Raw genomic sequence first — 27,137 nt, forward strand, 5'->3', positions numbered from 1 at the left:
AGTGACATTATTTCATTGTCGGTAATGTTATAAAACCAGCTCCATGAACTGCTGAATGAACAGTCTGACCTACAGAAGCACAAAGCTATTGCGAATCGAATAACAAAATATAACTTGCACATTTGATTAGTGTAACTTAAAGTGTATCAGTACAATTCAGTTAATGAGGCAGAGCGACTTTATTGGGCAGGCCTGGTGTCTTCATCTTAAACTCTAAACTTAGCATAAAATCTTTAAGTTTAATCCTCTAATGAAAACAATAAATGTGTATTTTAAAAGCGGTCAAACTAGAGTGTTACTTTAACCTGTCAGCAATTTGTTTAATATAACATATTATTCTTATGTATAGTGTCATACCTCTGCGAACTGCAGGTGAAGTCTACTAGGTCTGATGCGATGAAGATCGCCGATGAAAGGAAGTGCCCAGGGTCCAGGAGGAAAATTTCTCGGCACTCTGTTCTTTAAAAAATCAGTCAGGAGCAGAAAAACACACAGGAATAAGAAAATGTTGCTAAAGTCTATCCACTCTAAGCCGAGGACACTGTATAATGTCTCCATGTCTTCAGTTGTTTGTGCTGACCTGTAGTTCGTTTACAGGTAACAATCAGTTGATCGATTTGTTAACTCCCCCTCGAGCTTTGGTTTCTTTTCACAAAGAGAAAAAAGAGAATCAAAATGCGTCATTACAAACACGTGAGAACGTTTACCCCCGCTTATTCGTCAGATGTGTCAGGGATGGGATAACTCTTAACTGCGCCAGCACAACAGATCTGAGGTTTGGTACCAAATGCATGCGGTAAGCATGCAGCTGGGGCATGCTAGGTTGTGAAAACAGTGCTCAGTGCTCTCTTGTTGTACCTGCAGCTGCTGCAGAGGGGTCCAATGGCCAAAAAGCAATATAGTAACACAGATTTCTCTTTGAAAAGCGCATATTAGCATAGTAAAACCTTCACTGGCTGTAATGGTGGTTTAACCAGATCTCTTAGTTTCTGTAGATGTTCATAGAACTTGATTTTTTCTCAACAGAGACTTCAGAAGTTGAACTTCAGAACCTGTAATCTGCTGAATGCACTCTCCCAGTTTAGGGGTTGAAGCCTCCAATGCACACATTCAACCTCTCAACCTGCTCCAGTTGTACCTCAGTCATCTTAATCTCACAATTTTACTGTCACCAATCTGAAACTTGCTGTTTTCAACCACTTTTAGAGGTGTGTCCCATTGTGTGTCTGTACAAAGAACAGGCAGATTCCACACAAAAGCTCCAGCCAGCAATGAGGTTCACATCCAGCCTATAATTATCCTTTGTTTATAATCTTAAGATTGCTGAATTATTGGTCACTAGAAGTATTTGTGTGGTAATAGTGCTTTCACTTAAGGATTTAAATATTTGCCTCACCATGGTTACTTTAGACGTGGTGACATTCTCTCACTGGTTATTTGATATCATGCACATGTGAAGATAAAGAACACCTCAGAATTTGCTTTGTGTGCAAAGGCAAAGGTTTGATTTACAACCCAAGAAAAGTTCTTTACTTCTTCACATGCCAGAATGTGGTGTTTTATTCATGAAGACAACAAGTGACTCTGAAAGCCTTTAAATAAAGAGTAAAGTTTTTATTGAAACTGAAGTATCCAGATTACATCATGCATTCTCAAACTGATAAACAGCACTGAAATGAACTGCACTCCCACCCGTTAAAACTCAGTCTGAAACTATATTGTGACCTTAAACACAAATCCTAATGACAGTGTGATTTATTTGAGCACAATGAGTTTGGTAGGCCTGACAAATTTAATGTGCACTGGAAAAGACTTTAAGAAAGTTGCAGGAGAAGATATTTACTGCATATTTTAATACGGAGAGGATGAAAAATAACAATTGACCTTAATCTAAAGAAATAGTAATATAGCAGATATCATCATTCATTACAACATAAATGTAATGGTAGACGGTGATTCGTTGCGATTCATTTTGCTGGGAAAACAAGTGCTCAGATTAAAAGAGCTGGTGTTTAACGTGGCACGGCACAGAGGCGGTAAGGTTTGGGACTGCGAGTGGCTCCTAACTTAAACTCCAGGCTGGGCTGCTCTCCAGCAGGTGCAGAGAATGAAAACCTCTGAAGGAGGGAAGTAAAAAACAGAAATAACTCCATCCGGGCCAGTTGCTCCCCGAGACACACACGCTTGCCTGAATACACAATGAGACACACAAGTTTTATTCACACAATTTAGAAGTTAATCCTCAGCAAAGTTAACACTGTTATTGTAAATGGCTGCTAAGGCAAAAGGTTAATGGCAAGACATTCTCCTTCAGTAATTTTGACTCTTTAAAGCACTTGGCTTTAAACGTCCTTTAAATGGACTTTGATGAACTGCAACAACTGACTAACCTGCAGAAAAAGGAAGAAAGGCCTCTCTCCTCCTGAATTTACCATCCTGGTCGAGAAAGTGTTGAGGGTTGAAGGAGTTTGGAGTTTCCCACATTGTCTCGTCATTTAAGACCGAGTGTAGAGCAGGTATGATCATTGTACCCTGAGAAAATACAGCCAGTTAGAAGCGTTATTTATTTGTGTCTCTTTAGCGTTTGTGCTAGTCAGTTTGTCATACATGTTTCTGGTATTGCTAATTGTTTGTGCATTTATTACTTCTACAGTAGACTATTCATTAGTGCCAGGTCACTATAAATGCTCACTGAAAAGCCTTCAGTGAGCATTGATCCAAAATGCTGCAGTAAGAGCTCTGACAGGGACTAGAAAGACAGAACAGATTTCATTCATATTCACTTCTCTTCATTGGCTTCCAGTTAAATCTAGAATTACATTTAAAATCCTTCCCCTTCCCTTTCTTTTTTCATTCTCTATGTGTTCATCCATTTCTTTGTATTTAATCATTAGTTATTATTAATGTCTGGCTCTCTTCCACAGTGTGTCTTTTTGTTCCTTTCTCCTCCCCTCACCCCTCGTCTGGTCACAGCAGATGGCTGCCCTTCCCTGAAGCTGGTTTTGCTGGAGGTTTCTTCTTGTTTAAAGGTAGTTTTTCCTTCCTACTGTTCCCAAGTAATTCCCTAAAAGGAGCCATCTGATTGTTGGACTTTAACAATAATCAGCACCCCAAGGTGACAGTTATTGTGATTTGGTGATATCTAAATAAAATTGAATTGAAACTAACTATATTCATACTGTGTTTAATGTTTTGGCCCCAAGTATATTTTGGGATGTCTCAGCATCTCAGTCCATCTCATTTGTGTCCCATTCTCACTCTTGCTCTAGCTTTTATTTTCTAGCTTAAACATGTTTTACTGGATATATTTTCTGCATTTTGTGGTGAAGTTGGGGAAGCTTTTTATGGAAGTTACAGTGTTCTCACGTGACATATAGGCTTGTTTAACTTAACACAACAGGTAGTTGTAGTTTAGGATGTTCTGGAATTCAAAACAAAACTTTATTTCAGTCAACCAACTTTGAGAATCCTGGCATTAGACAATAAAAGGACGGCTTTCCTAGTTTTTAATTCAAAATCTATCTGAAAAAAAAGGAAAATGCAAAAGTGCTATAAAATTTCTCTTCACAATTGCTTTGTGTACCTTTGGGATTGTGTACTTATCCACTGTCGTTTCCCTGTTTGCAACATGGGCCACATTGAGGGGAATGATGTTGCCCATTCTCTGGATCTCATGGATGACCGCATCAGTATACGGCATGTTTTCTCTGTCAGTCATAGACGGTTGTCTGGATGAACCGATCACAGCATCGATCTCAGCCTGGACTTTTTCTGCACATAGTGAGAAAACAAACTGGTGGCTGTTGTTGCAATTTGGCACTATTAAAAAAAGTAACTGATGTTTGTGCTGCTTAGATAACCAGGGGGGAAATTGACACATCTTTCTCTCCCAACATAAGAATGATCTGTGAGCAATCCCTGAAAAAAACTAATAGAAAGATGGTCACAAGTGTGTATTCAGGATTAATATTGTTCATACACACACCTTGAATGTCAGGGTAGTAGATCATGTATAGCAGTCCCCAGTGTAAAGTAGTTGTAGTGGTTTCAGTTCCAGCACCAAACAAGTCCAGGGTGCAAATGCACAAATTGCTGAGACTAAAACCAGAGTCTTCATCCTCCTTCTATCAGAAACACAAAAGCCAGAAGTGGGAAACATGTTTCATTAAAAAATGTAAATGAACAAGAACACATTTTGAAAACACTTACCTCCCCCATTTCTAAGAGAAAAGCATCAATGTAGTCTCTTGGTGATGATGGGTTGAAGTTTTCTCTGTGTTCTTTGATCTTGACTTCTACAAAGTCAATTATCTTTTGGGTCATAGTGAATAGTTTTTGGTGAGGTCCAGGCAGCCACCTCATCAGCCAGGGTAATGTGTTGTAAATCTACAGAACAGGAAGACAGCCAATAAAGCATCTGACACTCTGGAAACAGTTAGCTTTCAAAGATATTACATCACATGGTGTCCCTGCAGTTCACTTATCAACTACCCATGGCAACCTACTAGAAGTAAACAGAATAACCAATATGTTAATGTTAAGTAGCTCAAATTGGACAAAAGTAGGCTTAAACTGTGATAGACAGTAATGAAAGGTAACCAAGTAAATTCATTTAAACACAATTTTAAAGTGCACTTTAATTGCAATTAATATCAGTTTTACATTGCACCAGATTTCAAAATATGTAACTTTCTTCCTCCACTGTTTTTAAATGAACTCAACATTGAAATATTTCTGCTTTTGGATATCAGTGACAGAATCTGAGAAAAGGAACAGCGTTGGTGGAGTCACACCAACTATTGTGCAGTCAGTGCACAATAGTTATGCTCCACTAACTGCTCCGTTTGCAAAAAACAGCTTGGGCTGCACAAAAAAAGTTCAGTTAAAGTGGTTTTATATATGTTCTGTATGAATCCTGAGTCAAACAACAACTACAGTATGTAAAAGAGTTTCACCTGTGCCCACATGCTTCCCTGCAAGTACACTATCTCATTGAAGAGCTGCAGAATTGACTGAAACTGCTTGTCAGTGTACTCAAATCGATTCCCAAACACCAGACAGCAAATGATGTTGGACACAGCATTGGTTAACAGTGACTGGGTATTAAAAGGATTTCCTGAAAGAGGCCATTAGACAAAAAATTTGAGTAAACTTATATTAATGAATTTTGGATTCTTTAAAACAAATTTTACATGGACTTATGTTTAAGTTTGTTGTGTGTTTCACTATGACTGTTTGTAGTACATTCACACATTAGTAATGTGTGAATGTACGTTACTGTCTTGCAGAAGTTTGAGGTAAAGTAAAAGGATATATCCATATTAACCATTAATGGTTATTATTAACGAAGATAAAAAAAAAAAAAGTATTATTACTGTGTCATCATAAAAAGTGTGAGTTTCATGTGTTTGTGTGTCTGTGTGTGCCTTGGTGATCTGCAAAAGCCTCTGTGAGATACTGGCACTCCTGCTGGATGGATAACTCCAGGTTCTTCTTGCCCAGACCAAAGTTTCTGAGTGTATGAAGAGCAAATCTCCTCTGTTGCTTCCACCGATACCCATTTGATATCACAAGACCTTTTGGAAAAACAAAAGTGCGTTAGACGCAAAGTAACTTAAAATCAAAGTCAAAAACATATTGACTTAGGTTTTAACATTGCTAAAAAGGTGACAGGCTAGTGATGCTGGTCTTATTAAAACATTTTAAAAACTTTTTAAGGAAAATTATCACCTTTATTCCCAATCAACTCTTCAACGATTGGTAGGCTGGGACGATCCATGAAGTCTTCTCCTCGTTGGATTAGGGCTTCTTTGACAAGTTTGTAGCCATTAATGATCACAGTTCTTTGACCAAAGAATCGAAGGCTGAATATGTTTCCATATTTCTCTGCAAACTGAACATGAACAGAAGATTCTGTTCAGTGCTGGGTTGGGATCTGCATAATTTGCTTTAGTTACTTCCTATTCTGAATACAAATACAGCTTCACACACTTTAATGTCTATTTCTCTCAATAAATAGACAAAAATGACAACAAAAAGAAATACTTTATTTATTCCATGGGTATCTATTTTTATGTAAGAAAATATTAAGGACTACGCTGAAATCTCTGTGACTCTTCTGCCCTATTGCACATTTCAAAAGCAATTAAAAAAAATTAACTTGCTTTATAAATGTCCTGTCTGCTGGTTTATTACTTCCCAACCCACAAGTGACTCATGATAACTGTTGTCTTCACTGTAGAATGCGCGCGCGCACACACACACACACACACACACACACACACACACACACACACACACACACACACAAAGGACAGACAATATATATAATATGGTTAACAGTGGTGAAGATGAGGTGTTTGGTGGGGGCGCCACATCATATTCTGGTTAACACCCCATAGAAAATTGGGCAGGCTCTCCACGAATACATACTAACCTTTCAAAAAGAGAGCAACAGCACTTTAAATGCCTGGTGCACACGATTTTTATGACGTGAAATAACAACAACAACAGCAACAAAAATATTATTATTATTACTACTACTACAACTACTACTACTAATAATAATTAGTATGTATACCTCTGCAAACTGCAGATGAATTCTATCAGGTCTGATGCGATGAAGATTTCCAATGAAAGGCAGAGCCCTCGGTCCGGGAGGAAAGTTTTTTGGCACTCTGTTCTTCAAAACTTCAGTCGTAAGCAGAAGAACAAACAAAAAGATTAAAATGCTCCTGCCGTCTATCCACTCTGAGCCAAGAAGGCTGTATAATGTCTCCATGGCTTCGCTTAGTGAGGCTATGTGTTAGTTGAGATGGACTATATCTGCAAATATGACGATGATTGTTTTATAGCCGGAGGACGTGGAAAGACTCCAGAACAACGAACCGCGGTTTGCTTTCAAAATAAAAGCACGTGGTTAAGATAAGATAAGATAAGATAAGACTTTATTGATCCCACAACGGGGAAATTTTTGCGTCACCTCAGCTCAAGTACAGATATATGAAGGAAATACAAAAATACAATTAAGTACAATCAATGAAAAAAAGTAAGATAATGCACTATATACAATGGTAGCATGCACAGTATGTGATTATGGATATAGTTGGAAATATGGAAGACATAAACTATATAGCTTGGAAGGTCATGGAAGGTCCATTATGCATGAAGTGGTGACCGTGGATGTTCACAGTGTCCAGTGACTTATGACATCGTGATTAAGGAGTTATAGAGTCTAACTGCTGTTGGGATGAATGATCTGCGATCTGCGAAAAGACTTAACCAATGTAAAATTACACTACATCTCTAAGACACTCTGTTACAACTGTTACACCTGTACCAGGTGGTTAAGAAAAATCGGAGTTGTAACAGTGTATGAAGTTAGGAAAATTTAGGGCTATGCTAAGGAGGAACACAGGTAACAGTGCTTGTTTCAGGTCTTAGACACACGGTGTGCTTTCAGTGGAGGATTATTATTTTCGTACATTTATTAATTAAGAAAACACCCAAGAAATAAAACTTTTACCTTTTAGTTAAATGTAGAAAGCTTATGGCTTTGTTTTTCACTGACTGTCTACGTTGTTTTTTCTCAAAAAATTATGTAATATATTTATTAAATATTTCATTCACAAAGATCTCATTTGTGATTTAAGCACGATCAGTTTTTGAGCAGTATATTTCAGACCTCTACTGGCCTGTATGGTTTACAGTAGTTGGTATTCTTCTTCTGTCGACCTTTGGGTTCTTGCCATAATTACATAACATATTCAGAGCCAAAGAAAACAACACACTCAGTGTGTGAAAAGTTTAAACCGCCCAGTAGGTTAAAGGCATTGGCACCTTATCTTGAAACCCGACTCCTAAGTTGGTTTGGAATGTGGGAAGAATAATGAGGAGAACTTTAAAGAAAAATTATTTAAAATGATACAGTTAACAAAAGATATCGGTGTGCCTTTTATTCGAATGGATTGCTTTTATCTATATACACTGCCTTAAGAGAATAGTGATTAATTGTTTAAAATGTATTTTTTTTTTAAAAAGGGGGAAAGCAAGTTGAACTGAACAAGGGGAAGTTAAAGTAACAGAGTCGTTTGTTAGTCATTAAATGCTGCCCAATAATTAATCTCTATACAACAATTTGTTTGCAGGTTTGTGTATTCCTGCTATTACATTGAGGCCGACAGTTGAGCAGACTTCTTGGCTAGCGCCCCCCAAATTGCTATTTGTGTACATTAGTCTTTTGCATCATCCAGCTGTATTGAAACACTCAAATGGGAATGAATGGGTTGTTAATACTGCAAATTTGTTTCCCATAACATTTGGATTTAACCAATAATATTTAGAACTGGCCTTGCAGGAGCTTTCCTCTCCTCAGGAACTCTCTCTGCAGGAGGGGGAGATACAGGAGAGGTGGAGGAAGATCTCAGCCTGGGCGTCTATTGTCTCATGTAGTCTGGAAGATGAGTGGATGGTGGGGTGGGTGCAGTTTTCTCTGTGGTGGGGTTGGGTGGACTGTCCCGGGCTCTGTGGGTCCGGGAGGCGCTGCTGCGCTGGGCCCCGGTCTGGATGGGCCTGGGCCCCCTTTCCCTGGCGGGTCGCGGAGTATGGGAGTGCCTACTGGGGTCAGCGGGGGAGCTGGCCCCAGGGAGGGGTCACCTGCCCCTCCCTTCCTTCCCTCCCCATCTCCAGCTGCCTCCCTCTCCCCGCTCCACCACAACCACCCACACATGCAGGGCCTTGGAGTAGGGGTATGTCACCAGGGTGCAGAGGAGGCTACCCCCCCCCCCGTCCCCTTCTGGCTGCCTCTGCCTCAATTTTATCCCACAACTTAGACATTCACATTACTCACACTCTCATTACACATACATATAGGATCTTGGGGGTGGGCACGATACACGGAGTCCAAATTACCATCAGGGTGTACACCTCACCCCTGGCGTCGTTGCCCACCTCTCAATTTTGAATACACGTAGACATTGAGGGCTAGCAGGAGGGACTATGCGCTTACCTGCTGCTCTCTGGCAGGTAGCTCCATGCCCTCCTGGGTTTTAATTGCACCTTAGAACACACATGCATCAACACTACAATGAGCGGGTGGAGGGAGGTTTGGAGTCTTCTCTCACCCCCGTTCTCTGCGACCTGCTGGAGCGGGGGGGCTAGGAGGAGGAGTTGGCCGTCCGACTGCGGTCTGGAGTGTGGGGCCTCCCTGCTGCTGCGGAGTCGGGGCGGTCTGCCTCCCCCACCGCAGGGAAAAGGGTAACACCACCTGGGTCTGGGTGCAGTTCCCCCCTCCAGGGGCAAGGGTACCTAGACCCGGTTCGTAGAGTACGCTTGGGGAGTGTGATCGTGTGTACAGCGTCTCTTTATGTCTGTCTCCACGTTGGTTGAGTGTGGAGTAAGTGCATATGAGAGCATGAGGGTGGGAATGGATGTTTGTGTCTGTGTGTGCCTGTATGTCTGTGTCTATATGTCAGGTTGGGTATCAGACGCCACCTCTCTGGGGACATCTCAGGCCCTCCAAGGTTTGGAGGCCTACCTCCACCCACCACCACTTCCCCTGCCAGTGGCGGACTCCCTCAGGTGTCGGTGCGTTGGTGGTTCTTTGTGTCTGGGGGTGGGTGTCCGGGTACACACCGGCTCACTCCTTGGCGGCCGCTTATCGGGGCCTGGAGCCTGGGGCTCGCTCGGGCCACTTCGGAGGTGGGGTGCCCCCGGCCTCTCGGCCTGGGGCTCGGTCACTCAGGCACAGCTGGCTGCAACTCCCCCTGGCTTCTGCTCCGCGGCTGCTGAGTGAGCCCTCATCTGGGACTCTCCTCAGCTCTTACTGGGACAGTGGCGCGGCTGCCCCTCTGTGGGTCTTCCTTGGTCTCTTGTGTTCTGGGGGCCTCTGGATGTCTGGAGTTTTGATCTCCTCCATACCTGCTTCATACCCTGGAGGACGGGGCTGTGGCTCCCCACACTCCCTAGCAGATCGTTACATGGAGAAACCTTTGGAATGCAAGCATGCTGATCCACACAGGTATGCACACAGGTGTACACACGGGTATTCACAGACGCGGACTACAGCTTTCTTGGCTGCTGCCTCAAAGCACATTGTGCGCTGTCTATCTTGCGTGCTGCACAATATCGTTTATTATTTAGTATCTACTGATATCTACTGCTAGCTAGTTTATTGTGATGGTGCCGTTTTTTTTATTATGTTGCTCTTTGTTTTTTGCTTTCTCTTCTGCTTTTTTTTCTCCATACAGGTGACCCAGGTGTTTTTTTTTTTTGTTTGTTTGTTTTTTTCTTTCTTCCCCCCCTTCTCACCGTCTCTTCTCCCCTTTGGTTTTCTCTCTCTCCCTCTCTTTCTTTCATTCTCTCTCCCTGTCCTATCCCCCAGTCATGTCTGTCCCGTTTGTAGCAACTGAAAATAAAATAAATTCATAATTATAATAAAGGTCAATCACATGGACCAATATGGCAAGGCCATGATGATCCACTTGGTAAAATAAATCCGCTTGGCATCTTTCTTGGCCTTAAGACAACAATTCTGATGGCCAAAGATCCAAACGGGACAAAAAAAAAAAAAAAAAAAAAAAAAGAACTGGCACATATTCTTAACATGTTTATGTTACATTTAGATTTACATTAAAAAGTCTGCAAATATCTGTGACTTGAAAAGCAATATCAAAGCAGACTTTTAAGAAGTTTGGAGCTAAATGTGATACATTTTGAAGTTGTTTTCAGCATGCTTCAATTTACAATCAGCTCCATAGTAACCAGCTGGAAGAGCTCAACCTCCTGACTTGTTATTTACATTGGAATTCCCAAGAGGTCCTCAGTGTTATGTAACATGGTTGGAGCCTCCACTGAGGAGCTTATGTCCACACTTCATTTGTTCCTATGCTTGTTACACAAAAACTAGCAGCCATCCTGAAACTTAGAGGTGGAATATATGAAAAAAGTAAATTTGGTACAGATCTTTTTATCGTTACTTTCCAAGCCATGTGTGAAAAGAAAAGTCTTTTGTTCTTTTTTTTTAACATAATTTTAAGTTGTCAGTGCCACCAGCTAGCCATGCTAGCTGGTGGATGTTCTGTTTTGTTTATTCTGTAAAATACCAGCAGCCTTAGTTCCCAAACAGCCACAGGGCTTTGCCTTTTTCAAGAAATGTTTTCACTGGAGTTGACTTAAAAACAACGGAAGTTGCAAAAGTCTCTGATAAAAAATACAGACTGCTGAAAAATTAAAGGAAAAACATGAACCCTTGACTCCTTGTCTTAGGTGGTAAGTTTCTACAAGTTTCTTGCATTGCTTCATTAAGTAAAGTACTTAATACTCTGACAGTGTAGCAGTGTCTACACTTTTAGCTCTATACTACGTACAAAATGGCTGAGTTGAATTAAAGTCATGTCAGTTTTAATTCAGTTTTATTATAGCATCAATTTACAATAAGTTATCTCAAGTCATAAAAGGTAAAGACACTTGCAAATCAAATCAGAATTTGTCAGTTGCTTTAATAAAGTTGGTTTTCTGCTTCTATTACACTTACACTTACACTACAGAGAGAGAGAGAGAGATAACATTCTCTGCAGACATGAAATGCGGGAGAGAGTATAACGGTGCAGCGATTAAGGATGCCGTGCAGGGGCATCTGCCCTCCCTGCACGGCATCCTTAATCATGCCCGCGGAGTTATAAACACGGGGACTCAGGGGTTGGTGTGTGTTGTGGTGTATTTGCGGCTGGCATCTTGAGAGCTGCAGCCACGTGAAATAAAGATGGCTCAAAACTATGATCTTTGGACCCGTCGTGCCTCAATTCCACCACACACGTAAAAAGTCAGAAGCACGTACAAACCCGAAGCACGTAAAAACTCCAAAACACGTACAAAAAACAACAGCAGTGTTCCAGGATGCTAGGCGCAGTGTTGAGCTTTTGTTACCTAGTGGATACACAAGTACCAACGACCGGATCTGGTGTGCTGTAGTAAAAGTTAAATGAACATTTTTTTGAATTATTTGAATACATATATGAGTGCTTGTGTATAAATACACAAACAATACATATATGCTTTCAATTGTGTAATTTAAGTGATCTAGGTAGCTCTGTTTTGGAAGTTCAGTTAACGCTAGAAATGAGTTTTGGAGTTTGTACGTGCTTTCGAGTTTGTACGTGCTTTTTGAAGTTTGTACATGCTTTGTCTCTAGGGGCCACCGTATATATTTATATATAAACATATATAAATAAAACCACTGTTTTTTACATTAGTAATTCCTTTTGTGCATAATTTTATATTGTTGTTAATAATAAATTAATTAAAACAACAAAACAAGCTGAAGAGTCGATTGGGAGCCGAAAGAGTGGGTTCTTTTTAGTGAGTCTAGCCGAAAGAGACGGTTCTCTAAAAAGAGCCGGAAATCCCATCACAACAACAAACTGCGGCTTGCTTTCAAAATAAAAGCGCATGGTTAAGAGTTAACCAATGTAAAATTAAACTAGCTCTGTAAGATACTCCGTTACATTTACAAGTCTGATTGCAACTTATTCTGTATTTTGTTCATGAAGTTTAGAATATTTAGGGCTAAGTTTAGGAGGAACACAGGTAACAGTGCTTGTTTCCGGTCGGTAGCCTTAGCCACACGGTGTGCTTTTAGTTTAGGATTATTGTTTTTTTATATTTCTTAATTAGGAAACACCTGAGCAATTACATTTTTAACTTTTAGTTTAATTTAGAAGGCTAATGGCTTTGGTTTCCACTGACTGTCTTTAGGCTACTTCAGTTTGTTCTCAATACATTACATAATATATTTATAGAATATTTCATTCAGATTGCATGTGTGATTTAAACATACCCTCAGTTTTTGGCAACATATTTCAGACCTATGCTGCCCTGTATGATTCAATGTAGCTGGCATTCTTCTTCTGGGGGCCTTCTGAGTTCTTGTGCCCTTGCCATGACGACATAACACATTTAGGAGCAATGGGAACGACTCAGCCAGTGTGTGAAAGGTTTAAACCTTTGGTACAGCCAGTGTGTGAAAGGTTTAAACCTTTGGCACAGCCAGTATGTGAAAGGTTTAAACCTTTGGTACAGCCAGTGTGTGAAAGGTTTAAACCTTTGGTACAGCCAGTGTGTGAAAGGTTTAAACCTTTGGTACAGCCAGTGTGTGAAAGGTTTAAACCTTTGGCACAGCCAGTGTGTGAAAGGTTTAAACCTTTGGTACAGCCAGTGTGTGAAAGGTTTAAACCTTTCGCTCAGTGGGTTAAAGGCATTGACACCTTATCTTGATGAGGCAAACTGTTTTGTTTCTTTCTTTCTTTTATTGAAAATGATACAGTTAGCACAAGATATCAGTGTGCCTTTTATTTGAATAGATTACCTTTATCTGTATACACTGTCTAAAGAGGTTAAATTGTATAATTCTTCAAATGTGTAGGACAAAATGTAAGTTTAACTGAAGAAGAAGTAACAGGCTCATTTATTAGCCATTAAATTCTTCAAAATATTGAATCTCTATACAACCAAATGTTTGCAGGTTTTTGTATTCCAGCTATTACATTTAGACAGATAGTTGAAAAAATGAGCTTCAGGACCAAAAAAAGAAAAGTGCTACAGCATTTGGGTTGATTAGTCTTTTGCATCCTCCATCTACACTGAAACACTCAAATGGGAATGCTTGGGTTGCTAATACTGCGAATGTTTTCCTTAAGATTGCTGCTATTTCTTTTGTAGGTTGTGCGTCAGATCAGTACAAGTAACGAATAAAATAAGCAATTACTATTGCAAAAAACTAATTAGATTACTGGTACTTTCCTGTAAGCATGCTGCGTTACTAAAACGTGATTTTTTTTGTGAGAGTGTCTCATGACAATGATGTAAGTGTGTGCGACATTTCTGGTAACAGACGTGCAGATCACGTTGGTGCAGATCAACAATGAATAATATATAGAGTGTGGGAGAGAGTACAACGGTGCAGCGTTTAAAGCGTGGAAGTACCTTATCCTTGCTTTGAGTTTGATTTCATAAAAAGTGAAAAAAACATTAGTGTCCGCTGTACACTGCGTGGGAAGAAAACTTCTTTTTACAGTGAAACAAAGCCCTAAATGTCTGAGCAAGTACCTAGCACGCTGCCACGGGAATGTGAAATTCACAGAGAAACTGGTCTTCTTGATAACAGAAGAGCTTTTGAAACACAAAACAGAATCAGACTCAAAGAAATTTTATGCAATGGTCTTACTGGAAGCAACTACTAACCTTTTCAACAAACTGCAACAAACATCACCTTTATTCCTCACTAATTCTTCAAACAGTGATATAGAAGGACGATCTTGGAAATCATCTCCTTGTTGGATCAGAGTCACTTTCACAAGCTTGTAGCCATTAATCGCTACAATTCTTTGACTGAAGATTCAAAGGGTGAAGATGTTTCCATATTTCTCTGCAAACTGAACACAGACTGCAGATTGGTGGTGGGGTACAGCAATAAGTTGGAATTGTTTCTAAGAAGAAATACTTTAATCGATATGAGAAACCATCTTACGTGCAATCCCCGGATTTTTTGTCTTACTGAGACTACAAAATATATCATATCATGAACACAAAAATAAAATGAGATTCAATTCACTAATTGCTGGTTCCAAGACAATTGTCACGGTCCTGGGTCTGTGACCCAGTGTTTTCTGTTCTGTATTATTAATCTCTCCATTTCTTGATGTATCTTTGTTTATTCTTACGTTTTGGTTCTGTGTATCCCCTCTAGTGTAGTCAGATCTCTGTGTAAAGTTCGCATCTTTGAGTCTGTGTCTTTGCGTGTGTGAGTTTCCTGTTTTACCTTGAAGGTCCGTGTCGGATGTCAGTGTGTTCAAGTTACGTTTCCGCTGTCTCGTCAGCTCTGATTTCTCCCAGGTGTGTTCCCCTCCTGTCTCCCATCCCTTGATTACTGCTGTGAGTATTTAAGCCCTGTGTGTTCTCCTGCCTGTTGTGGGTTTGTTTGTGTTAATGTCCTGTGGCAACCTGGGGTTCCCTGTGTGGTTCTATGGGTTCCCTGTGTGGTTCTATGGGTTCCCTGTGTGGTTCTATGGGTTCCCTGTGTGGTTCTATGGGTTCCTGGGTCTGCAGTTAGTGTTTCAAGTTTGTTTTGTTAGTTTTTTCCAGTTTAAGTTTTGTTTAATATCCTCCACACCCCTGCCGTTTCTTTTTGTATCTCCACCTTCTCAATAACACTCCCCTGCATCTCAGCTGCCAGTATCTTGGGTCCTCATTAAATTCCACACGGCTCATCCCGCGAGCCTGGACAACAGTAAAAAGTATAATATGTAAGTGATGTGCCAAAAAGAAAAAAAATCTGCTTATTTAAATCACTTGAGTTCATGCATTTAGTTTCTTTGTAAAACTGTGGAAAGGCAGCAAACAAAACATATTTCAGTGTAGTAGGATTAATAAACAACTATAGGTTATTTTGCTTGCTTCCAGCAATTGGTGGAATTTATAGATTTCCATTAAAACCCATAACATCATAGATGAGTGGAAATGGAACACAGAGGCATACAGTAACATAGATTTCTCTTTGAAAGCGCATATTAGTAAGTGAAATTGTCACTAGCTGAAAGGTGATTTAACCAGATCCCTCAGTTTCTGTAGACATTCTTAGAATTTGATCTGTTCTTGTCAGAGACTTCAGATTTTTTTGTACCTGGAATCTGCTGAAGGCACTTTAATGGTTTTGGGATTGATACCGCCAACTACCACTAGTTAACCTGCTAAACCTGTTCCAGTTGTACCTCCAGGCCCTGATACTTCTTCATTTCACAAGTTGGTATAAAGACATCATCTTGCCCAAACAATGTTGTGCCAACACGTTTCTTAAAAAAGATTTTGAATGTTGTTCTGTTCTGACATTAGCAATGTTTCATAGCAGTCTTAGTTCAGGGGTGGTGCCAGCCTGCTTTAAACATGTTGTTGTGCATGTGTATTTAACCCCTGTGTGGTGTGGTGTTCATATTTTTGTTACTCAGCCAGTGTTCATGGGTCTGGTGGACCCGCTAGAGTTTTGGCTTTCCAAATGAACACTATCAAACAATTTTATGTTAAATTACTCAACAGATGTTTACTTCATCCCAATTACAAGCCATATGAACAGCAAACATGGTTAATTTTTTCCCTTTACCTTTGTTAGATCACATTTATGAATTAATGTGCCTCTCGTTTTTTTTTGTTTTTTTTATAAAATGTTATAAAAAAATTAATCAGTTATAATCAAGTGGAGTGAGTGGAAAGACACAACACATTTACACATGAAGCAATATGTTTCACAACTAAATGGGATCAGCTGCTCATCAATGGTGACATTAGGCCCAGGGTTGTAAGACAGGGGGAGGTGGTGCACACACTTATCCCACACTGTCCTGATGGCAGCTAGCTTGTCTCTCTGCCGTCGAGCTGGTCTGTCGTCTCGGTTATCAAAACGGATAATCCTGGAAATTTTGTGGAAGTTTTCCAGACACACTGATGCACGGAAAGGTTCTTGCCGGTTTCTGCATCCCACAGGGATTCTGTCGATTCCCCTTTGGACCTGAAAACTCCTGCAAGGATAAAAACCCCAAAGTAGGCCTTTGGGGTTCTTAGATAAATTTGGTCCATCTCCTTCCACCTCTCTCCAAAAACACACCTTCCTTCTAGATTACTGCAATCCAGAATAACTTTCTGGATGGAATCTGGGATGAAAAGCTCAAATGAAGACTTGATGTCCTGCACATGAGTAACTGTCAGCCGTGTTGGCCCTGGCTTATCACAGTAACAGCTCTGCAGGGTGGCTCATTTCTTGGGCAAGAAGACCATTCAATTTCACCAGTTATTGACATCCATATTTCTTCACTTGCTGTCTGGTGGGCTTGTTCTGGTCCTAGAGCTGGCTGCAGATGGGGTACTCATCTTCGTTTTGTTACTAAATGGTGCTCAACCTCATCCTCTTCTTCAAAGTCACTGTCAGACTCTGAATTTTCAGAAATTTGAAATATTCTGAAACCTCTTTGTCAACATCATCATCCGAAGCCCCTCTCTCTTCCAAAATCAATTGGATGGCCCTCGCAGCAGATAATCTTTTGCCATCTTGATCAGTTGTGATAAAGAACCACACTGACAAAGTCTTATTTATAGTATTATGCCCCTAATTTGCAGGAGGGACAGGGTATGAGAAAATAAAATTTGGATCCCTCAAGAAAGAGGGTAAAATGTGCAGGAATGTAAGAGCAGACGGTGTTGATAGTTGAATTTTCAACAATGTTGCAACTTTGTGCAGGAGGGGAAGAAAACACTATCAGCAGCACCAGAAAGGAGGAGGACAGAGTGTGGGAACACAGGACCTACACTTTCAACACTTTTATTAGACCTGGGTCCAGTGGACCCGAACACCTTGTATGTAATGTAAATGCGTGGGGGGAGGTACAGTATGAGGTCATTGAAAATTAGTTCGGATTTATGTTCTTCACAGAAAATAAGCCAAAGCCAATGAATTTCAGTTTGAAAAAATAATTAATTGTTTAATTTTTCTTTTGAGAAAACCTGAAAACGGGTCTCACAGACCCGAACACCATACAAGGGTTAAAAAACCGAATCTTGATTCCTCTGTTCTTGCAAATTTTAGGCCTATTTCAAAGCTCCATTTTCTGTCAAAAATCTTAGAAAAGATTGTATTTGTTCAGGTGCAATCCTTTCTAAATTGTCACAATGTTCTTGAGAGGTTTCAATCTGGTTTTAAAGCCTTTCACAGCACCAAACCTGAACTTTTAAAAGTTCTTATCGATCTTTTACTAGCCACTGACTCAGGTGACTCAGCTGTGCTTCTGCTTTTAGACTTGACCACTGCCATATGATACTGTTGACCACAGCATCTTGATCTCTCGGTTGGAGCACTGTGGCATCAAAGGCACTCCATTAGAATGGTTCAGGTCACACCTCTCTGAAAGGACTTTCTCTGTGAGCCTTGGAGATTTTATGTCTTCCTCAGCCCCCTTTACGTGCGGTGTTCCCCAGGGATCCGTACTAGGGCCAATTCTGTTCTCTATCTATATGTTGCCTCTAGGTCTAATTTTCAGGAAATATAATATCTGTTTTCACTCATATACTGACGACACTCAGATTTATCTTCAGCTAAAGAGCAACAGCTCCGCTTCGCTGGAATCTTTATTTCAGTGTCTCGGCAAAGTTAAGGCCTGGATGGCCTCTGATTTTTTTTTTATTTCAACGAGTATAAAACTAAAGTGATCATTTTTGGACCAAGTTGCATTTCTAGCACCTCAGATCTATGCAATTTTTTTGCATGCTATTTGACAGAAGGTACTAGTACCTTCTGTCAAATAGCATGCAAAGAAATTTGGGGGTTATATTGGATAATAAGGTCACTTTTGAGAAACAGATTAACTCAGTTGTACAGCAGTTCTCCTTTAAATTAGGGCTTTTATCCAAGGTGAGATCATTTTTATCTTTTAAAACCTAAAGCGGACAATTCACGCTTTTATTCTACCTCAACTGGACTACTGTAATTCTTTATATGTAGGCAGACTTGTTTAGCAAGGCTCGAGGTGGTCCAGAATGCTGCAGCTCATCTCTTAACACGAACGAAGAGACACAAACATATCTCCCCAGTGCTTGCCTCACTTCACTGGCTCCCAATCCGCTTTAGAATTCAGTGCGCCCCAGGGTGGTTGTGGCTACAATGTAGCTTGCCATAACCAGTGTGTGAATGGGTGGATGACTGGTTGTGTAAAGCGCTTTGGGGTCCTTAGGGACTAGAAAAGCGCTATACAAATACAGGCCATTTATTTACCATAGAATTAAATATAACATTTTACTGGTGACTTACAAAGCACTGAATGGACAGGCCCCAGAGTATCTGTCTTACTTACTGCAGCCTTATATGCCCCCTAGAGCTCTTAGGTCAGGTAAACTTTTGCTCTTGGCTACACCAAAGTCGAGGCTGTTTCATAGAGGTGTGGAATGATTTAGCTCTCCACATCAGAAAGGCCCACTACCGTCAATCTTTTTTAATCCTATCTCAAAACACATTTTTACTCATTGGCTTTCAACGCAGCATGAGAGTTATTTATGTATTTACTTATTTATCTGTTACTTGGTATTCGTTATTTGATATTGATGCTATTTTCGTTACATTAATTTTATTGTGTAATTTCTATCTTTGTACATCACTTTGGCCAACACTTTTGTTGTAATTAAATGTGCTATGTAAATAAATAAACAATAAATGATAAGTTCAGAAGTTGAACTTCAGAACCTGTAATCTGCTGAATGCACTCTCCCAGTTTAAGGGATGAAGCCTCTAATGCACACATTCAACTTCTCAGCCTGCTCCAGTTGTACCCAAATCCTCTTAATCTCACAATTTTACTGTCACCAATCTGGAACTTCTTGTTGTTTTCAACCACTTTTGGAGTTGTGTCCCATTGTTTGTCTGTACAAAGAACATGTAAATTCCACACAAAAGCTGCACCCAGCAAAGTGGTTCACATCCAGCCTATAATTATCCTTTGTTTATAATCTTAATATTGCTGAATTATTGGTCTCTAGATGTAGTAGTAATAATACATTCACTTAAGGATTTAAATACTTGCCTCATCATGGTTCCTTTAGTTTTGGTGATTTTTTTTTCTCACTGGTTATTTGATATCATGCACATGTATGTAAAGATAAAGAAAACCTTAGAATTTTGTCTCTGTGTAAAAAGGTAAAGGTTACAACCAAAATAAGTTTTTTCTTTCACATGCCAGAATGTGGTGCTTGACTCATGAAGACAGCAAGCAACTCTGAAAGCCTTTAAATAAAGATTAAAGTGTTTATTGAAATTTTATTTTCACAAAACCCATTTGAAGTATCCCGATTACATCATGCACTCTCAAACTGATAAACAGCACTGAAACTAACTGTACTCCCACCCGTCACACCCGATTCTGAAACTATATTGTGACCTTAAACACAAATCCTAATGACAGTGTGATTTATTTAAGCACATTGAGTCTGGTAGGTCTGACAAATTTAATATGGTTTGGAAAAGACTTTAAGAGAGTTGGAAGAGAATGTATTTACTGCATATTTGAAAACAGTCCTTTAATACAGAGAGGACAAAAAAAATCACAACTGGCATTATTCTAAAATTGTAATATAGGAGATCATCATTCATTACAACAAATGTAATAGAATATAATAGATTAGCTGGAAGACAGTGTAATAATGGAAGACGGTGATTAGTTGTGATTCATTGTGCTGAGAAAGATATGCCCTCGGTTTACAAGAACTGGTGGTTTAACGTGGCACGGCACAGAGGCGGTAAGGTTTGGGACTGCGAGTGGCTCCTAACTTGAACTCCAGACTGGGCTGCTCTCCAGCAGGTGCAGAGAATGAAAACCTCTGAAGGAGGGAAGTAAAAAACAAGAATAACTCCATCCTGGCCAGCTGTTCTCCAAGACATGAGCGCTTGCCTGAGTACACAATGAGACACAAGTTTTATTAACACAATTTAGAAGTTAATCACTTTGATCACAGATTATTGCTGCAGCTGTGGAACTTAACAGAGATACCATTAAGAGACCGATCCCCTACCAAAGTTAAGGCTGTAACTGTAAATGGCTGCTAAGTCAAACAATTAATGGCAAGACATACTACTTTATTAATCTTGCCTCCTTAAAACACTTGGCTTGAAACATCCTTTAACTGGATTTTGAGGAACTGCAACAACTGACTAACCTGTAGAAAAAGGAAGGAAGGCCTCTCTCCTCCTGAATTTACCATCCTGGTCGAGAAAGTGTTGAGGGTTGAAGGAGTTTGGAGTTTCCCACATTGTCTCGTCATTTAAGACCGAGTGTAGAGCAGGTATGATCATTGTACCCTGAGAAAATACTGCCAGTTAGAAGTGTTATTTAAACATGTCTAGTGTTTGTTCTAATCAGCGTGTCATTTGTGTTTCTGGTATTGCTGATTGTTCATGCATTTATTACTTCTACATTCATCTATTCATTATTAACAGGTTGCTCAAAATGCTCGCTGAAAAGCCTTCAGATGATCCAAAATGCTGCAGCAAGAGTACCGACAGGGACTAGAAAGAAAGAGGATATTTCATTCATATTAACTTCGATAAAACTTGTGGTTCCCAGTGCATTTAAAAGTAGAATAGGAGGCAGAGCCTTCAGCTTTCAGGCCCCTCTTCTGTTTCTCCCAGTTTGGATGTGGGAGGCAGACACCCTCTGTACTTTCAAGATTAAGCTTAAAACTTTCTTTTTTGATAAAACATATAGTTTCCATGATGCACTGAGTGGTTCTTCTTCAAAACAAAATGTTATTGAGGACAACAAACTTTTAGAGTCCTGGCATTAGATGATAAAAGGACAACTTTTTCATTCAAAATCTATCTGAGAAAACAAAAAACACCAAAAAGTGCTATAAAAAAATTCATCTTCGCAATTCCTTTGTGTACCTTTGGGATTGTGTACTTATCCAATGTTGTGTCCTTGTTTGCAACATGGGCCACATTGAGGGGAATGATGTTGCCCATTCTCTGGATCTCATGGATGACCGCATCAGTATACGGCATGTTTTCTCTGTCAGTCATAGACGGCTGTCTGGATGAACCGATCACAGCATCGATCTCAGCCTGGACTTTTTCTGCACATAGTGAGAAAACAAACTGGTGGCTGTTGTCGCAATTTGGCACTAATAAAAGGAACCTGGATTAAAAAATAAAACTGAAATAAACTGAACAAAATTAACCAACACAAGAATGATCTGTGAGAAATCTGTTAGATTTGTATTGTTGGATTGTCATTTATGCCTAGAAATATATATTTATTAGGTTTAGGGAAGTCGTTTATGGGGTCACACACACACACAGACATACTTACACGGTACTCTTTGTGTGTATGTATATGTCATATGTTAATGAACCTATGTATATTCATGTAACCTAAATAAAAGAGCAGTGTTACAGGGGAACGGACGAGAGCAACTGGGGTCAAGCGAAGGAACGGCGTTTGTCCAATTCTCTCCCGTGCACGAGAAACATAAAGAACTTTGCCTACTCATGTCTTGCTTTGCTGTGTAGTTAAATTGTCTTGAACGTTCCAGCGAATAGGTTTAAGCTACAAACCTGTCAAAATCTCTGAAAAAAACTAATAGAAAGATGGTCCCAAGTGTGTATTCAGAATCAATATTGTTCATACACACACCTTGAATGTCAGGGTAGTGGATCATGTATAGCAGTCCCCAGCGTAAAGTAGTTGTAGTGGTTTCAGTTCCAGCACCAAACAAGTCCAGGGTGCAAAAACACAAATTGCTGAGACTAAAACCAGAGTCTTCATCCTCTTTCTATCAGAGTCACAAAAGCCAGACGCAGGAAATAAATGGCATGTTTTTTAGAAAATGTAAATGAACAAGAACACATTTTGAAAACACTTACCTCCCCCATTTCTAAGAGAAAAGCATCAATGTAGTCTCTTGGTGATGATGGGTTGAGGTTTTCTCTGTGTTCTTTGATCTTGACTTCTACAAAATCAATTATCTTTTGGATCAGAGTGAATATTTTTTGGTGAGGTCCAGGCAGCCACCTCATCAGCCAGGGTAATGTGTTGTAAATCTACAGAACAGGAAGACAGTAGCAGTAATAGGTCAAATTTTGCAAAAGTAGGCTTAACCTGTGATCGGCAGTAATGAAAAGTAACCGAGTAAAATCATTTAAACACAATTTTGAAGCATACTTTAATAGTAATTAAAATCTCTTTTACACCACAGCAGATTTCATAAGTGACTTTCTTCCTCCACTCCAGTTAAAGGAACACAACAGTAAAATATTTCAGGAAAGATAATCTGCGTTGAGATATCAGTCTGAGAATCTGAGACAAGGCACAGCCCTGGTGGAGTCTAATGTGAACAATAGCTATGCTCCTCTAACTGCTCTGTTTGCAAAGAAAGCTTTCACTTGGGCTGCACAAAAAAGTTCAGCTAAAGTTTCTTATTTGTTATTTTTAAATCCTGAATCAAACAACACTAACATATGAGAAAGAGTTTCACCTGTGCCCACACGCTTCCCTCCAAGTACACTATCTCACTGAAGAGCTGCAGAATAGACTGAAACTGCTCATCGGTGTACTCAAAACGATTCCCAAACACCAAACAGCAAATGATGTTGGACACAGCATTGTTTAACAGTGACTGGGTATTAAAAGGTTTTCCTGAAAGAGCATATGTTCATTAGACAAAACATTAAAAGCAAACTCATAATTAATTTCGATTATGTAAAAAAATTGTGTACGTTTTGTGTGTGTGTGTGTGTGTGTGTGCCTTGGTGATCTGCAAAAGCCTCTGTGAGATACTGGCACTCCTGCTGGATGGATAACTCCAGGGTCTTCTTGCCCAGACCAAAGTTTCTGAGTGTGTGAAGAGCAAATCTCCTCTGTTGCTTCCACTGATACCCATTTGATATCACAAGACCTTTTGGAAAAACAAGACTGCGTTAGGCCCAAAGTAACTTAAAAATAAGGTCAGTAAAATACTGACCTAAGTTTTAACATTGCTAAATAGTCAGATGATGCTGGTCTTATTAAAACATCTTGAAAAACTTTTCAAGGAAAATTATCACCTTTATTCCCAACCAATTCTTCAAACATTGGTAGGCTGGGGCGATCCATGAAGTCTTCTCCTCGTTGGATTAGGGCTTCTTTGACAAGCTTGTAGCCATTAATGATCACAGTTCTTTGACCAAAGAATCGAAGGCTGAATATGTTTCCATGTTTCTCTGCAAACTGAACATGAACAGAAGATTCTGTTCCGTGCTGGGTTGGGATCTGCCTCATTTGGGTGACCGCTTCATAATTTTGGCTATTTCCTCTTAAGAAAGCCAATATTAATACAGCTTCTTCTGAATAAAATACAGCTTCACATACAGCAACGTCCCTTTCTCTCAATAAATAACCAAAAAGACAAGATAACAAATACTTTATTCATACCATAGGTAGGCATTTTATATAAGAAAATATTTAAGACAATGTTAAACTCTGTGACTGTTGTGCTCTATTGCACATTTCAAAAGCAATTAAAAGCAATTTACTTGCTTTATAAATGCACTGTCTGTTTGTTTATTACTTTCCAGCCCACTAGTAACTCGTGATAATGGTTGCGTTCTATGAGTATTAGGGCGAGAAAAAAAATACTGTTGATCATTTTGAGAATAAGATCAAGAATGTATTTTGAGAAAAAAGTCAAAATACTGTTCTTTGAAAAAAGGCGAAATTATGTTTCTGGGGAAAAAGTCAAAAAGTCTATTTAGAGGAAAAAGTCAACATGTGGAGATTACAGTAGTTGTTTCACGACAAACTGCCACGCTTGCTATACCCTCTAAGTTAGTGAAAGCATACTTCAGAATGAGTTTTTAGTAACAAGAAAGGAAATTATTTCTGTTTGGCACATAAACAAATTAGGATGTTGAAAAGATGGTGCAGAAAGCTTCATCTGCTCAGATGGAAAACCACACAAACTTCAGACAGTTGTCCAGATTTGTACAAAATGAAATTGATATTTGTAAGGTTATTGATAGTTACACTCTTGTCCAATAAAGAGGTCATATGTCAGGATTCTGGCCTTCTACAAGTTCCTAAAGCCAGAAAAAAGACTATCGGAGAGCGTGCTTTTTCTTTTCTTGCCCCATTTTTGTAGAACAACCTCCTTCAAGGCATGCTCTGTGGAAGTCTTTAAAGCTAAGTTGAAGACCCACTTGTTCACCGTATCCTACGTGTCTTAATTCGGTGTAATACCACTTTTAATGCCTGGGGCATGTTATTTTTATAACATGACATTTTATTAATAAAAATTAGTAGTAGCAGTAGCAGTATGTATACCTCTGCAAACTGCAGATGAATTCTATCAGGTCTGATGCGATGAAGATTTCCAATGAAAGGCAGAGCCCTCGGTCCGGGAGGAAAGTTTTTTGGCACTCTGTTCTTCAAAACTTCAGTCGTAAGCAGAAGAACAAACAAAAAGATTAAAATGCTCCTGCCGTCTATCCACTCTGAGCCAAGAAGGCTGTATAATGTCTCCATGTCTTCGCTTAGTTAGGCTGTCGCTTATTGTCGCTTGTTGAGATGGGCTATATCTGCAAATATGACGATGATTGTTTTATTACCAGAGGACGTGGAAAGACGCTTTCAGAATAAAAGCGCGTGGTTAAGACTTAACCGATGTAAAATTACACTACATCTCTAAGACACTCTGTTACAACTGTTACACCTGTACCAGGTGGTTAAGAAAAATCGGAGTTGTAACAGTGTATGAAGTTGGGAAAATTTAGGGCTACGTTTAGGAGGAACACAGGTAACAGTGCTTGTTTCAGGTCTTAGACACACGGTGTGCTTTCAGTGGAGGATTATTGTTTTCGTACATTTATTAATTAAGAAAACACCCGAGAAATAAAACTTTTACCTTTTAGTTAAATTTAGAAAGCTTATGGCTTTGTTTTTCACTGACTGTCTACTTTGTTTTTTTTTTCTCAAAAAATTACGTAATATATTTATTAAATATTTCATTCACAAAGATCTCATTTGTGATTTAAGCACGATCAGTTTTTGAGCAGTATATTTCAGACCTCTACTGGCTTGTATGGTTTACAGTAGTTGGTATTCTTCTTCTGTCAACCTTTGGGTTCTTGCCATAATTACATAACATATTCAGAGCCAAAGAAAACAACACACTCAGTGTGTGAAAAGTTTAAACCGCCCAGTAGGTTAAAGGCATTGGCACCTTATCTTGAAACCCGACTCCTAAGTTGGTTTGGAATGTGGGAAGAATAATGAGGAGAACTTTAAAGAAAAATTATTTAAAATGATACAGTTAACAAAAGATATCGGTGTGCCTTTTATTCGAATGGATTGCTTTTATGTATATACACTGCCTTAAGAGAATAGTGATTAATTGTTTAAAATGTATTTTAAAAAAAGGGGGGAAAGCAAGTTGAACTGAACAAGGGGAAGTTAAAGTAACAGAGTCGTTTGTTAGTCATTAAATGCTGCCCAATAATTAATCTCTATACAACAATTTGTTTGCAGGTTTGTGTATTCCTGCTATTACATTGAGGCCGACAGTTGAGCAAACTTCTTGGCTAGCGCCCCCCAAATTGCTATTTGTGTACATTAGTCTTTTGCATCATCCAGTTGTATTGAAACACTCAAATGGGAATGAATGGGTTGTTAATACTGCAAATTTGTTTCCCATAACATTTGGATTTAACCAATAATATTTAGAACTGGCACATATACTTAACATGTTTATGTTACATTTAGATTTACATTAAAAAGTCTGCAAATATCTGTGACTTGAAAAGTAATATCAAAGCAGACTTTTAAGAAGTTTGGAGCTAAATACATTTTGAAGTTGTTTTCAGCATGCTTCAATTTACAATCAGCTCCATAGTAACCAGCTGGAAGAGCTCAACCTCCTGACTTGTTATTTACATTGGAATTCCCAAGAGGTCCTCAGTCTTATGTAACATGGTTGGAGCCTCCACTGAGGAGCTTATGTCCACACTTCATTGGTTTCTATGCTTGTTACACAAAACCTAGCAGCCATCCTGAAACTTAGAGGTGGAATATATGAAAAAAGTAAATTTGGTACAGATCTTTTTATCGTTACTTTCCAAGCCATGTATGAATATTGCTAGCTGGTGGATGTTCTGTTTTGTTTATTCTGTAAAATACCAGCATCCTTAGTTCCCAAACAGCCACAGGGCTTTGTCTTTTTCAAGAAATGTTTTCACTGGAGTTGACTTAAAAACAACGGAAGTTGCAAAAGTCTCTGATAAAAATACAGACTGCTGAAAAATTAAAGGAAAAACGTGAACCCTTGACTCCTTGTCTTAGGTGGTGTTTCTACAAGTTTCTTGCATTGCTTCATTAAGTAAAGTACTTAATACTCTGACAGTGTAGCAGGACAGGCGAGATCTGCAAAGAGTGGTGCACTCAGCCGAACGCATCATTCAATCAGAGCTCCCTGACCTGCTGTCCATCTACACCAAGCGGTGCAAGTCCAAAGCTAGGAAGATTATGATGGACCTCTCCCATCCCAACAATGGACTCTTCTCACTGTTGAGATTTGGGAAGCGCTTC

General features: G+C 39.4%; 3 protein-coding genes across 4 annotated transcripts in view; 1 reads left to right on the forward strand and 2 right to left on the reverse strand.

Annotated features, from left to right (window-relative positions):
- Window positions 1-27,137, forward strand: part of LOC120718154 — a 77,495-nt gene that overhangs the window by 38,282 nt on the left and 12,076 nt on the right. The gene's annotated exons all lie outside the window — the stretch shown is intronic.
- Window positions 1,591-25,485, reverse strand: LOC120718150 (cytochrome P450 2J2-like). Its single transcript, XM_040006508.1, has 10 exons — window positions 25,072-25,485; window positions 6,581-6,773; window positions 5,731-5,893; window positions 5,427-5,576; window positions 4,956-5,116; window positions 4,210-4,386; window positions 3,986-4,124; window positions 3,584-3,771; window positions 2,391-2,532; window positions 1,591-2,188 (listed from the first exon to the last, which is right to left on the reverse strand). Exons 1-10 carry the CDS (start codon window positions 25,077-25,079, stop codon window positions 2,013-2,015), a joined length of 1,497 nt encoding a protein of 498 aa, XP_039862442.1. The 5' UTR covers window positions 25,080-25,485; the 3' UTR covers window positions 1,591-2,012.
- The window catches only part of LOC120718149 (cytochrome P450 2J2-like), a 32,746-nt gene continuing 25,417 nt past the window's right edge, over window positions 19,809-27,137 (reverse strand). Inside the window, exons 8-15 of the mRNA XM_040006507.1 lie at window positions 23,624-23,786; window positions 23,326-23,475; window positions 23,056-23,216; window positions 22,445-22,621; window positions 22,215-22,353; window positions 21,467-21,654; window positions 20,740-20,881; window positions 19,809-20,474 (exon numbers count right to left, since the gene is read on the reverse strand). Of these exons, the coding sequence (XP_039862441.1) occupies window positions 20,299-20,474; window positions 20,740-20,881; window positions 21,467-21,654; window positions 22,215-22,353; window positions 22,445-22,621; window positions 23,056-23,216; window positions 23,326-23,475; window positions 23,624-23,786 (1,296 nt within the window). The 3' untranslated portion in view covers window positions 19,809-20,298. The remainder of the gene's footprint in view (window positions 20,475-20,739; window positions 20,882-21,466; window positions 21,655-22,214; window positions 22,354-22,444; window positions 22,622-23,055; window positions 23,217-23,325; window positions 23,476-23,623; window positions 23,787-27,137) is intronic.

Source organism: Simochromis diagramma, unplaced genomic scaffold, assembly GCF_900408965.1.
Source record: "Simochromis diagramma unplaced genomic scaffold, fSimDia1.1 OVJJ01000518.1, whole genome shotgun sequence".
Lineage (NCBI taxonomy): Eukaryota > Metazoa > Chordata > Actinopteri > Cichliformes > Cichlidae > Simochromis > Simochromis diagramma.